The sequence below is a fragment of the Amorphotheca resinae genome (assembly GCF_003019875.1).
Source record: "Amorphotheca resinae ATCC 22711 unplaced genomic scaffold M430scaffold_2, whole genome shotgun sequence".
Taxonomy (NCBI): Eukaryota; Fungi; Ascomycota; class Leotiomycetes; order Helotiales; family Amorphothecaceae; genus Amorphotheca; species Amorphotheca resinae.
Genome location: NW_020194472.1, coordinates 1,214,910 through 1,226,996, shown reverse-complemented (window position 1 = coordinate 1,226,996; position 12,087 = coordinate 1,214,910). Strand labels below are relative to the sequence as shown.

The following is a 12,087-nucleotide window of genomic DNA, read 5'->3' as shown; positions in this document are numbered from 1 at the left end:
AGGTAGGTAGGTATGGGTATAATGAGTGAGCAAGTAAGCAAAGCAAGTAAGTATGTTTGATGGTTATGACTATGTTGATGTGATGTTGATGTTGATGTGATGTTGTATAGAATGGTGTGTCTGTGTTAAAAGCGAGGGGGAAGGGGGGGGGAGAGATATTAGTTTTACCTTTGAGCTTAAGATGCTATGCTATGTACAGTACGTATATCTTTTATCTTTATTGCGTTGAGGGAGATATACGAATTACAACATAGCAGGATATAAAATAGAAGGGGGTAGGTAGCTATTTCTGTAATGTAGAAGGGAATGTCTCTAAAGCATCGATGGGGATGATGAAGAAGACAAGAGGTGTGTATGATCAATCAATCAATTGATCAATCAATTGATCAATCAATTGATCAATCAATATTCATCCATTCCAATTCCCATTCCAATTCCCATTCCATTTCGGTTATTACAGCACGCACGCAAGCAAGCAAGCAAGCTATGCTCCGCTATGCTACCTATATATATATACTAGATCAACATCCCGCTTTTTCGAACCACCTGACCGAAACCAAAGATAGAGCGCAGATGATATATATAGATGCAGAATGCTAGGCCGGCAGCAGATATATAACGCCAGAGACTGAACGCCTTATGTTCCCTTCCTTCCTTCCTTCCTTCCTTCCTTCCTTCCTTTCTTTTCGAATTATGGACACTCGCGACATGGGTAGTTTCCTGTGACTATGCACAACGCGGATGGAGTAGCTGGGGGGGTATCGTGTTGTATCTTTGGTATGGTATTAACTGTACGCTGCGACGTAGTGGCAGTGTCACAGACTGAGGACTTTGCCTCTTCTCAGATGGCGGTGAGAGTTGGTGTGAAGTAACTCCTAGACCGAGGGCGAAAGCATCGAGGGAATTCCTGCTCCCTACAAACTCGCTTGTCACCGGAACGTTGCTTCATTCACCACCCCATTCATACCCCTGTCCTGACCCCCACTATTCGTCCTCTGCAGCTGCGCATGGTGGAACTGTTCCGGCACGCTTCTCGGTATCTGAATCCCTCCAGGACTCGACAGGCCATACGAGCCAACGCTATCCTGTCGTAACGGAGACCTCATCGCCCCATCAAACTCCCTTTTGAATTCAACCTGCCGACCCCCAACCCCATCGAAGCCATTCCCCATGCCTTGATTATTCAGGTCCGGGAACGGATTATACTCGCTTATGCCCGGGAATTCCATGCCCGGGGATATGATCGGGGGACTGGTAAAGGGGGCCTCCCCATTCTCTGGCCCATGGGTCGGAGAGCTGATCTCCTCGATCCTCTTATCGTAAGGCGGAATCACCGGATTCTCGATCTTGAACTCAGGTTGAGACATCTTGTAGTCAGACGGCGAGCTGTTGGGTATGTAGTTAGAGGCGACCCCCATGTTGATGGGTCCAAAACCATCGAAGATATCTACCTCGGCGCACATGGTGGCCGGGCTGTCGGGGACGGTCTGAAGCATCGGATTCGCGAGCGTGGGGAGCACATCATGGACCTTGGAGAGGAGGAGAGGGAGGAAACGGTTATCACCATTTCGTAGGACGGACAGGAGGGTCATGAATTGGTGTAGGTAGTCACGGGGTCCGAGAGTGAAGGGTTGAGGGCTGGCTGGGAGGAGTGACAGGACGTCGGTGAGCGAGCAGGCCACGTCGAATAGTTTCTCAATCTAGACAGGTTAGTGTGATGTGATTCCAGGGATCGAGGAACATACGAGACCAATGCCATGCACCTCCATACTCTGCTGTGAGAATTGGGAGGTCATGGACAGGAGATCTCTCGAGATATCGACCGGGTATTGGAATGTCATGCTCGGATCCTCGCATGTCGAACTCAGGTAGCCATTCTGCATACTCAATTGCCAGACCATCGTGCGGAGCCACTGCTGGCTCGTTCTCAGGTCTGCCGTTTGATTCTCTGTGGAATTGAGATATGTCGGGAGGGCATCGGTGAGTTGCTTTTGTAGAGCCGCCAGGTATGACGGGGAACAATCTGATCGGGTCTTGTTCCAGATGGCAACAAAGGCTTCGTCGAATGGTCGGAAGAGGTTGACCAGGTGCAAGAAGCCGTGGAGATGGTGGGCTTGGGTGTCGGATGGATCGTCGTGCTCGGTGGGTAGAGAGATGGTGGCTTGCAGGGACAGAGGGCGATGCCGTTGAAGGGCATATGATCTGTGATCGATGAGTGCGTGTTCATGCTGGAAGACGGCACAACTTACCTCTCGGTGACGAAGAGCAACCAGAAGAGCCTTCGCCTCCGCGACGACTCAATCGCGTCGTACTGTAGATATGTCTCCTCCTTCTGCATGCCCAGGATGTGGGCGAGTGTGGTGGCTTCTCGGAGATGGAACCAGGCCTTGTTGTGCAGATCGAGTCCAAAGTAGCATCCAAACAAGAAGTAGCTCGTGACGAGGCTATTCAGGGTCGGCGACTCGAGGTGATCATAGCTCTTCCGCACGCGCAACGTCTCCTCCATCAACAGGTTTCCTGACACGAGGTTTGCTCCCGGCAGACTGTCGAGGCCAAGAGGGTCACCCGGGATGCCCATGCCCGGTTGGATCATCATGAAGGCGCAGAGCGACGTGAGGAGGCAGTAGGTGTCGACATTCTGGTCGGCGTACAACGCCTGCTGCTCCAAGCGTCCGCGGTGTAGGATGGGCATCGTCGGGTACATGTTCGCGAAGAAGAACTCGATACATTCCTTGACCATCTCGTTGGTGAGGAGGCCGGGCGTGGGCGCGAGGTTTGGGCTGCATGGGGGACTGTTGATGCCGTTCAGACGGTTCGCGACTTTGGAGGAGAGGGTGGTTTGGCGTTGTGTTTCTCGCAGCTCGCTGATGACCTTGGCTCTCGAGCCCTTGGGGCCCTTCTTCTGGGGAATGGCATGGTAAGTACAGGCGAGTTGGGCGGAGGAGCAATTGCGACACGGATTCACGCCGTCGCATTTGACCTTTCGACGGTGGCAGGCGTCGCAGGCCCTCTTGACCGACGACGACATTGCGGAGAGGAGGAGGCCCTAGAACCTGCGACAGGCCTGGAGGGAAGGATTGAGGGAGGTCGATGAAGGAGGCGAGAAGAGAGGTAATTCGGTAGAGAGGTGGAGGTCGGTGGAGGAGGTTTTCGTAAGATTCGTGGTCGTAGTTGTGGTCGTGGTCGTGGTCGTGATTGTAGTTGTGGTTGTGGTAGTGTGATTGTGTGGGCGTGGTCGTCGGGGGGGTTCGTCAGGTTCGTGGGATCGTAAGTGGAGGGGGAACCGGGGGGGAGGTTCTACGGAGTGCTGCGTGGCGTCGCGGAGTTCTGGGGAAACTGGAGAAGAGTCGAGTTGATTCGGACCGTCAGGCGTGGCAGTCAAGGGATGATAAAACGTGGGAAGCGTGAGAAGCAGCGTTTGGGAATGGCGGAGACGGGACGGTGCATTTCCTCTCACGGAGGGCCTCGTCCATGGAATGCGGGGGGTGGAGAGGGAGGGAGAGGGGGGTTGAGGGTTGAGGGAGAGCGTTGACCAGGTCTCCTTCAAGGGATGTCTGTTGGAAGAGGGAAAGTCACAGAGGGAGAGGAGGGAGAGAAGGGAGAGAGAGTAAGAGTAAAGAGGGAGAGAGTGACAGTCAGAGGGAGAGAAGAGTGAAAGTGGGAGACGGAGTCAAGGGGAGAGAAAGCCAAGAAGAGGTCAAAAGGGAGAGAAAAGGACCATCAGAAGAGGGATATCCGGGGTCAACCTCATTGGGGCGTCGACAGTATCCGAGGTCCAATGGATTATGGACTGGACCGTAGGGGGAAAAGACAACTTCACAAAGAGACAAGATGGAACTAAAAAATTAAGATAAAATCAGATAACTTAAAACCGCATATTTCAGGCATGACCATCGTACAAGGAGTTCATCTAGAAGTACAAGTAAATAGCCTCCTGATCTCCGCCCTTCCAATAACACGCTGCTATAGTATAAGGCGCAAGAGATCAAATGTCATAATATAAAATACGAATATAAATACCAACTACCAACATAAATCACCCCCCAAACCACCCGCCGTAACGTAACACCTGCGGCCCAGGATCTGCCCAAGATCACGCAGCGATTGTCTCTATTTGATCCCTCTCCGCGTTCATGCGTGATGCTTCCCCTCAGACTCTCAGAGGCCTCTTCGCGCCAACCTTGACCCGTTGCTTTGAACCGTTGCTCGGACCATTGCCTGACCCGTCGAACCATTCCTTGGAGTTGAGGGGACCCGGTAGAGAATTACCAGTGCAATACGTGGAGTCTTTGCCGCGGGACCATTATATCCCTCCCTCCCTTGAGCGCCTGGCTGGCCATCCCCCTCCCCCTCCAACCCCCCCCATTCCCGTCCCTTGAACCTCGATCCTTCTCACCGATATCCCCGGCATCTGTTGTCCTCTCTTGGCTTCAGTCGTGCTGACAAAGGCTCAGCACAGCAACAGCTTACAATGTTGTACTTCGGACTTCCTACTAGATCCTACAGCCATAGCTACAGTCCAACCGCAATACAATACTCTGCGCTCTGTACAACAAACCTACAACAACACCCGTCCCGGAAACACGCGTCTTGGGAAGTTGTGAACATCAGTTAGGCTCATAAGAAGAGCCTGAAGAGGTCGACTACTACTGTTCCCGGCCTAGCCACCGCCTCTGGCCCCAGCGGCACAATGCCCGGCTCTGCATTGGTGAAGGTCGCGGCCTGTTTCTTCTGCATCCTGTGCCGTGTTTAATCTCACCACTGGGCCAGCTCCATGTTCTCCGTGTGATTGGTCTGGTCTCCGCCGGTACAAGTCGGTAGTCAGCTTAGGGGGGGGGATCTTAGGAGAGTTAGCAGAGTTGGGACTTTAGGAGACCCCGCGCGAAATCTTCTCCAGCTCCGCCTTTTCTGACATTACCTAAGGATCCGACGATTCGCGCCTTCGATCGGAATTCCACGCTGCTTCGATAATGACAGCTGACGATCGTGTCTGACTTGAGCGACGGACGGTCACGCCGTGATTGGGTCGCCTGGAGGATGAGCTTTTGGCTCTAGCTTTTGGCTCTGGCTCTGGCTCTGGCTCTGGCTTAGGCTCTCCCTGCCTCTGATCCTGCTGGTCACTGGCCACGATACGCGACTGGAGTCTCGAGTCGAGCATCTGCCGTACGGGGCACGGCCGCCGGCGTGAAAGGGGAGTCGGGACAAGGCCCCTCTAGGCTCTCACAGTTCTCACTGTATCTTACCGACATCACGACCTCTCTTAGCCAGCCTCTCCGCAGAGCCTTGGCCGGAGAGACTGACAAATCCGCACAGCATCTGATTTCCACCAATCCCGTCCCTTTCCCCTCATCCTACCGAGGAACCGGAGCACGCGCGGTCGAGGATCCAGATCCAGGGAAATCAGGGAATCAGGGTCCAATGGTTCTTGACTTGCTTACTCACCCATGCGGACGTATATTTCCGCATCCACCACTGTGTCCCGAGAATTACCGAAGAATCCTAGATCGCACCGCAACTACTCGAGGCAGAGCCCTGAAAATCTTTTTTTCATTTTGAACTATTCAACCCCGACGAAACTGCCTCGTCAAGGATTGTTCTATCAGCCGCGAGGAGATATCATGTGATCTAGCGGTGAACCCAGAACAAATCCCTTCCCGACAAGCGTCAGGATGGGAAAGGCAGAAAAGGCCCGAAATGCACCTGAAGACATGGTTTTCCTGCGGAGATGCTGCTGGAAGTGCGGAGGTGGCTGCCCGTGGCTTGTTGGTTTCTGGGGAGAGCAAAAGCTGGAGAAAGTGAGGGGAAGACACGTGCCTTGGTCTTGGGTCATTTTGTCTGTGATCAGAAAGGTAGAGGAGTGATGTTTATGTCTTTCATTTTTTTCTTTCATTCTGGATTTATTTGTTGGGTTTTCCCGAATGACTTGATTGTCTGAGCTTCCACTTTATCCAGCCTTTACTTCCTTTACCCCTTTGCCCCGTCGCGCGAGAGTTCACCCAGTATCAATTGAGTCCGCTTCCTCAATATATCCCCTCTCCCTCAATTCCAACCATCCATCTACCTCTCACTTCCCCCTATAAACGCCTTGAATCGGAATAAATACTGAAACGGCCTCTCAGACCTCCCTCCTGCAAGCCCCACAATACCCCCGAGAACCATGCCTTCCCTTCCCTGCTCAGCCTCATCACATCTCGCTCTCGTCTCCTCTCCTCTCCTCTCAAGCTGTAACGGTCTACCCCAGATTACGGATTCTCCCGTATTCAGGGGCTCCCCGCAGTCTCGATGCCTCTTTTCGCATAATATCCGTAGGGGGAAAATCTCGCAACTGGTGCCCATTCATTACCTTTTTTTAAAACTAAGGTCCGAAGCAGCTCTCCATCTCACAAAATCCCCGCCTTTTCATTCATTCCATACCATATTATCCATCTCGTTTCAAAAAATACGTTTGGCTTGCTGTCAGGTACCTACTACGTTAGGAAACTAGGCAGCGAGCAGCAGGATTTAGCACCTGCACCCTCTGCACGAGGAATATGATCTCTTTTGATTGATTGATTGATTGATATTTGCTTTCTTGCTTGCTTGCTTGCTAGTTTGAACTAAGGTACTTGGATGGAAGTGAGACTGAGAGGGCGCGAGAAGACATGCTTCTTTCACTGCCAGAAAAACGGTCACTTCATCGGTGACTGTCGGATCGACAGGGAAGAGCAGAGCATAGAACATATAAAACAGAATATATAGAAGGAAGGGTGACATCGGGGATTTTAATACAAATTAGCCGAAGTGCTCAAGAGAATAAGGTGTAGATGAACAGGGAGTTTGTCGTTATTAATTTTTTTTTTTTTTTTTTTTTTTTTTTTTTTTTTTTTTCTTTTTCTTTCTATCGTCGTCTTGGATCTGGTTCATTGTGAATTAACTACTTACTTTTGTTGGGAAATTGAATATCCAGGTGTATGAGCAGTGCGTTGACGTACGACGGTCGATGCGAGGGCTGAAGGCTTGAAGTCAGGTTTTGGGAGACCACCTCATATGAGATCCGATCGAATTTCTGACTCTCAAGTCTGTCAGCGTAGTATCTATACAGTTCCTTGTCCCTCCAACAAGCCAAATAGTCAGTCAGTAAGCACAGTACATATCACCTACTTGAATCTTGATATTGTTTAGTTTTGCCAAATGCCCTTCCTAGCTAGTCTGTCCGACCACCACCAATTTGGTATATCTTGGAAGATATCGACAAAACAGAAACAACCTCATAGTTAATCTAGGAAGCCCGTCTAGAGAATATCTGATTTCTAAAAATCAAGAGCTTGAGCTTCGACTTGGAATTAGATAGAAGCCGAGGATGGAAGATAGATAGATAGATGGCTTCATGCTGAATTCATTCATTGAACTCTCTCTCGTGGATATATTGATGGATACCTTGTAAGCAAGTAACAGGCTCTCTAATAAGTAACTAAATGCTCGAGGATGGTTGGAAGGAGAGTAGTAAGATTTGCAGAGGAGAAATGTACGAGCAATATCTGGGTGCATTTTGTAGGTGAGGCTTCGGGGAGAGGGGAAGGGGTGAATATGAGGGAAATTATCATTGTTATTCAAGTCTTGTCATTGTTATTAAGATTAAGGTCATTGTGAATATCTACTTGTGGCCTGGTTCTGGTTTGACACGTTCGAATAGGTTATCTTATCTTTGAGCGGGTTTTGTAAGTGTGGCCAGCCTAAAGTTTTGATATTGAGCACGTCTGCTTGTTGGGATTCAATAAGTTCGCTAACAGAGGACCTAGGTCTAGTAACTTTTCCATGAAACGTCTTACATGATTTAATTTGTTTTGCGTTTCTCGTTGCTCGTTGCTCGTTGCAAAAAAAGTAGTCTGGAAGGTGGAGAGCGGGTGCGTTTTGAGTTACTAGGCGGGTGAATAGGAGGTGAATAGGATTCCGAACCCGCTCTCGACCTCTACACCCACATTCTCTATCGACTCTTCCGCCCCAGATCCTAAGGTTTCCCCAGATTCATCTTCCTCCTATCAGTCAGTTCCCACAAAGGCTTCCCAATCCCCTGGCGGCTCCCGCGCCGCTCTTTCTCTCATCGCTTCCGCTATAGGATTATCGATTTCTATCGTTGTAATTCAACTTTGTCGTTGTGAATACATTCTCATTATTGTGAACCATCTCATCTCATCCTGTCCCTTCATCGTGGATCTCGTCCTTCTCGGCCTGCCGTCGGGCTGTCCTACTCCAGATAGTAAAGATTATCTCATGGCGGTGTGGATATATTTTGACTGTCGTGACTTGTGTTACATGAGATATCTCGGTGGCGACTAGTTCATCCTGGCAGTTCATCTTGCTTATCTATTCTAGGAAGAAGAGAGGAGGGAGGCGGTGTGGGAAGTGGTGAATCTGTGATATATATTGATTTAAAGGGCGGAGGGAAGGGAAGGGAAGGAACGAATTTTTCTTTCTTTTTTAGGTGAGATTGATATTCACATTCCCATAATAAAGCGAACAAAGGATGGAAAGAGAGAAGGTAGAAAGTCTGTACCTCTGGATAACTAATATTAGGTGAGCGTTTATCAACCGAACGACTACCTCTATGTTGTTATAAGACTGGACCTCGCAGGGAATGACAGTAGAGATCATTACAGAAGGCGGATAAATTTGAATCAGGGGGGAACTTCAGATGGGTATGGGGAAAAGATAAGTTGTATAATCTTGAAGAGAAAGGAATTCTATATTTTACTTTTGAAGAATAAAGAGAAGAAGGGCTTGTAGAATACACCTAGATATCCTAAACACAGACCCAGGAAAGAGAAGACCATACACTCGTAACACTCATGTCTCCATTTTTAGTCCACCAACCTCTTATCAATCTCTCTCAATGTCATTTACATTGCCCCATGAGTCATCTCTCTCCTCGAATCCTTCGCCGCTAACTCGACACTTGATCGCACACTCCCGATCTCCATAGCGCCCATGCCATTCCTCCACCTCTTCCAGTGCGCCACTCTAATAAACCAAGGAGGAGTCCCTCCCGGGTTGATAGTCCAATATTCTGCATTATCTCCATCTGGAGGTCGGATACTTCCCCTCGACACTATCCGCGTGATATAAATAAGACTATTGAGAACAGTGTATGTGAAGAGACCTGCAATGAGCCCATACGCGACAGAATAAGTCAAAGGCATACAAGCAATCGTCACGAACGCAGGAAGGGCGTCGCCAATATACGCCCAGTTCACGGTGGTGACTTGCCGCATCATCATACAGCCCACTAGAATGAGGGTGCAGCCAGTAGCCCAGGGAGGGATGGATGCAAAGATTGGAGCGAAGAAGATAGATATTAGGAAACAGACACCAGTAGTCATAGCTGTGAGTCCAGTGCGGCCACCATCAGTAATCCCAGATCCGGACTCGATGAATGCTGTTACCGGAGAACAACCGAAGAGAGACCCAATGGAGATCGTGATGGCGTCGCAACAATACGCCAGAGTGGATCTGGGGAAATCCCCGGTTTCGGGATCGACGACCCCAGAGAAATGCGCCATGGAGTACAGAGTTGCGGAGGCATCGACAATGTCAACGTATAGAAAAGTGAAAAGAGCCAGCGCAAAGTGCCGGCCTGCGGCGGCGATGTTCCAGTCTTGAACTACCAGGATGTGTTGGATGGGATGAAATGAAATGATCTTCTTGAAGAAGTCGAACATGGAGTCGCCTAAGGGGGTGTGTGGGAAGTAGGTGAATGACGTGTCGCGACTGAAGGACCCGTTAGTGTATGTTATCAATGGTTGTACCAGCAGTGTGCAACGTACGGCCAGGAAAGAACAGAGACGATTGATATGCCTATTATGATGGCGAACTTGACTTTGTATGACATCAGATAAGCTGTCACAACTCCCCCGCATAATATTCCAATCCACATCTACGGGCCGTTAGCAAAGTCGACGGCTCAAGAGATATGAGACGAACCGCAGGATTCTGCATCTTGTGACTGTCGCAGGCGCCAGTATTGACGTTCAGGTATTGTGCAGGACATCCGCCAATATCAGTTGGAGTATCATTTGATCCTGTAATCAGTCCAATACCTGCTGAGTATGACATTCCAATCTCTGTGAGGAAGAGTCCGATACCAACACCACTTGCAACTTTGATAGAAGCCGGTATTATCCTGACTAGCCACTGACGCATGCCAATTAAGGAAAGGAAGATGAAGATGAATCCTTCAACAAAAACAGCGGTGAGTGCCAATCGATATGGTACAGGTCCGGTTCCGTGGTAGCCAACGACTTGGTACGTAAAATAGGCATTAAGACCCATTCCAGGACTGAAAGCTATTAGCTGAATAACATAGGTTTGAAGCGAAGAACATACGCAAGAGCAACCGGAAGGTTAGTGAAGAAACCAAATGCGAGGGACCCAACACCAGCGATCGCCGCAGTTGCAGTTATTAAATCACGATTGATGGCTACTTGTGTCAGTAGATATAGCTGACGAGCAGCAGGAACCGCTCACCAACCAAACATGCGGCATAGTTAGGGTCAGTGGAACATGCTGGGTCACCAGTATCGTTGCAAACGCATGTTGCGCCGGAATCTTGTAGAATGGACGACTTCGAAGTCAGAAAGAGTAGAGATGATTAGAACTCAAAACCAACATTGACAGCAATTATATATGCCATAGTGAAAAAGGTTGTGAATCCTGCGCGGATCTCGGTGACAAACTTCGAGCCCTTTCGCTCTTTCGGCTGCGGTGTATCAGCAATAGTGCGGAAAGCGATCTGCAGAGCTCACATGGCCAGATCCATCGAGTCGAAACACTCTACCAAATGTTGACTGTGATATCTTGACATCGAGTCCCTCAACTGCGTTCCTGAGCAATTCCATGTATAGTGACAAATACATTCTGTTCAGCATCACGTGGGGAAAACGTGGGAGAAAGAAATCAACTATATGAGAAGTTGACTGTAAGAAGAGAAGACTCGAAATCTACGAGACCATCTTATAGTCAGGGGTGCAGCAGACTTCGAGTTTTACAGCCTGCTGCAAGGAAGAAGACTAGGGGAGCGTCATAGAACGAGAATTCGAGGGGGTAGCCAGTTACAGCCATGCAACTGCAAACAGCCACGACTCTTCACTTGAAGTGGCTTTTCGAGGGACATAGAGGCCGCGGAACAATCCGTTGGCACCAGCAGATGATCGCTGTCTTCCAGATTAGCTTAAGCCAGTACAATTTTGAAAAGTGATGGTGCAAGTAGCCGACGTATGCAGGAAAGAGGTGGATTGATAGGAGATGTATGAATCTAGAGGCAATCATATTTGCTGCGAACGGGGGATCACATGTCCAGTGGTACCGTTGTGAGACCTAACTAGATTCCAGGGATGGAAAAGGGGGTTCAGCCTCCTTCAAGTCCTTGAGGCTGCTTGGAGGCCAGCTCTCCTTTGATCCCCTCTGCTATTCCGTGGGACCAGGCGACTACGCCGCACGCGTGGAACGAATTGAACCTCAAACTCTTTCGTCTTTCTCGGAGTCAAGGTGACGTTTTGATAGACATTTCATAGGTCACCAATCGACCTCCGAATGGTTCCCAAGGATACATATCCTCGTCGATGTGTGGCTGCCTTGCCTCCACTTCGTACAACGTTTCATGGCAAGCCGAGCTCAGGTACAGAAGGGAAAAACCAATCGACCTGTGGTGAGCACGGCAAAATCCCAACTGGATAACCCATCCGCAGGGGAATCGGTGCAACCCAAGAAGTTCGATTTGTGGTTCCTGTCAATGGCCACAGCAGAATCAATGAAGATCCCTCAAGCAGGTCGGTCCCTCAATCAATGTAGTGACTAGGAGCATGCGTGATAATGCAGGAGAAGATAGCACAGATGCAGCAGATGCGAAAGGAGGGTATCGGCATTGCTACTAGTATTTGTGATTGAGTGATGAATGAAATGATTGATTGATAGACCGTAGGCGATGAGAATCCGACAAGAATGTGGTGTTGATGGGAATCTAGGGGGGAAAGCAATGGAGGAAAGGAGAACTGGGTGCTTAGTCATAGATTATCTATACACACCAACATATTATATCTATCCACCCACGTATAT

The 12,087-nt window shown here is 49.4% G+C and overlaps 6 protein-coding genes across 6 annotated transcripts; 2 read left to right on the top strand and 4 right to left on the bottom strand.

Moving 5' to 3' along the window:
• Positions 1-929: 929 nt before the first annotated feature.
• M430DRAFT_47856 (hypothetical protein) lies at positions 930-3,028 on the bottom strand (the record flags this gene model as incomplete). The annotated part of the gene is made up of 3 exons (XM_024867962.1): positions 930-1,700; positions 1,746-2,202; positions 2,250-3,028. 3 exons carry the CDS (start codon positions 3,026-3,028, stop codon positions 930-932), a joined length of 2,007 nt encoding a protein of 668 aa, XP_024723993.1.
• A 1,105-nt stretch (positions 3,029-4,133) lies between these two features.
• M430DRAFT_47855 (hypothetical protein) lies at positions 4,134-4,379 on the top strand (the record flags this gene model as incomplete). Its single annotated transcript, XM_024867961.1, has 1 exon — positions 4,134-4,379. One exon carries the CDS (start codon positions 4,134-4,136, stop codon positions 4,377-4,379), a length of 246 nt encoding a protein of 81 aa, XP_024723992.1.
• Positions 4,380-5,378: 999 nt separating this feature from the next.
• Positions 5,379-6,023, bottom strand: M430DRAFT_201593 (hypothetical protein). Its single transcript, XM_024864236.1, has one exon. The coding sequence runs from the start codon at positions 5,888-5,890 to the stop codon at positions 5,600-5,602; it is 291 nt and encodes a 96-aa protein (XP_024723991.1). The 5' UTR covers positions 5,891-6,023; the 3' UTR covers positions 5,379-5,599.
• On the top strand, positions 6,024-6,492 carry M430DRAFT_201592 (hypothetical protein). Its single transcript, XM_024864235.1, has one exon. The coding sequence runs from the start codon at positions 6,158-6,160 to the stop codon at positions 6,482-6,484; it is 327 nt and encodes a 108-aa protein (XP_024723990.1). The 5' UTR covers positions 6,024-6,157; the 3' UTR covers positions 6,485-6,492.
• Positions 6,493-6,830, bottom strand: M430DRAFT_201591 (hypothetical protein). The gene has a single exon (XM_024864234.1). The coding sequence runs from the start codon at positions 6,751-6,753 to the stop codon at positions 6,502-6,504; it is 252 nt and encodes an 83-aa protein (XP_024723989.1). The 5' UTR covers positions 6,754-6,830; the 3' UTR covers positions 6,493-6,501.
• Positions 6,831-8,876: 2,046 nt separating this feature from the next.
• M430DRAFT_133780 (hypothetical protein) lies at positions 8,877-10,871 on the bottom strand (the record flags this gene model as incomplete). Its single annotated transcript, XM_024862316.1, has 7 exons — positions 8,877-9,744; positions 9,801-9,910; positions 9,958-10,312; positions 10,360-10,453; positions 10,501-10,597; positions 10,643-10,732; positions 10,779-10,871. The coding sequence occupies 7 exons, from the start codon at positions 10,869-10,871 to the stop codon at positions 8,877-8,879; spliced, it is 1,707 nt and encodes a 568-aa protein (XP_024723988.1).
• Positions 10,872-12,087: the final 1,216 nt, after the last annotated feature.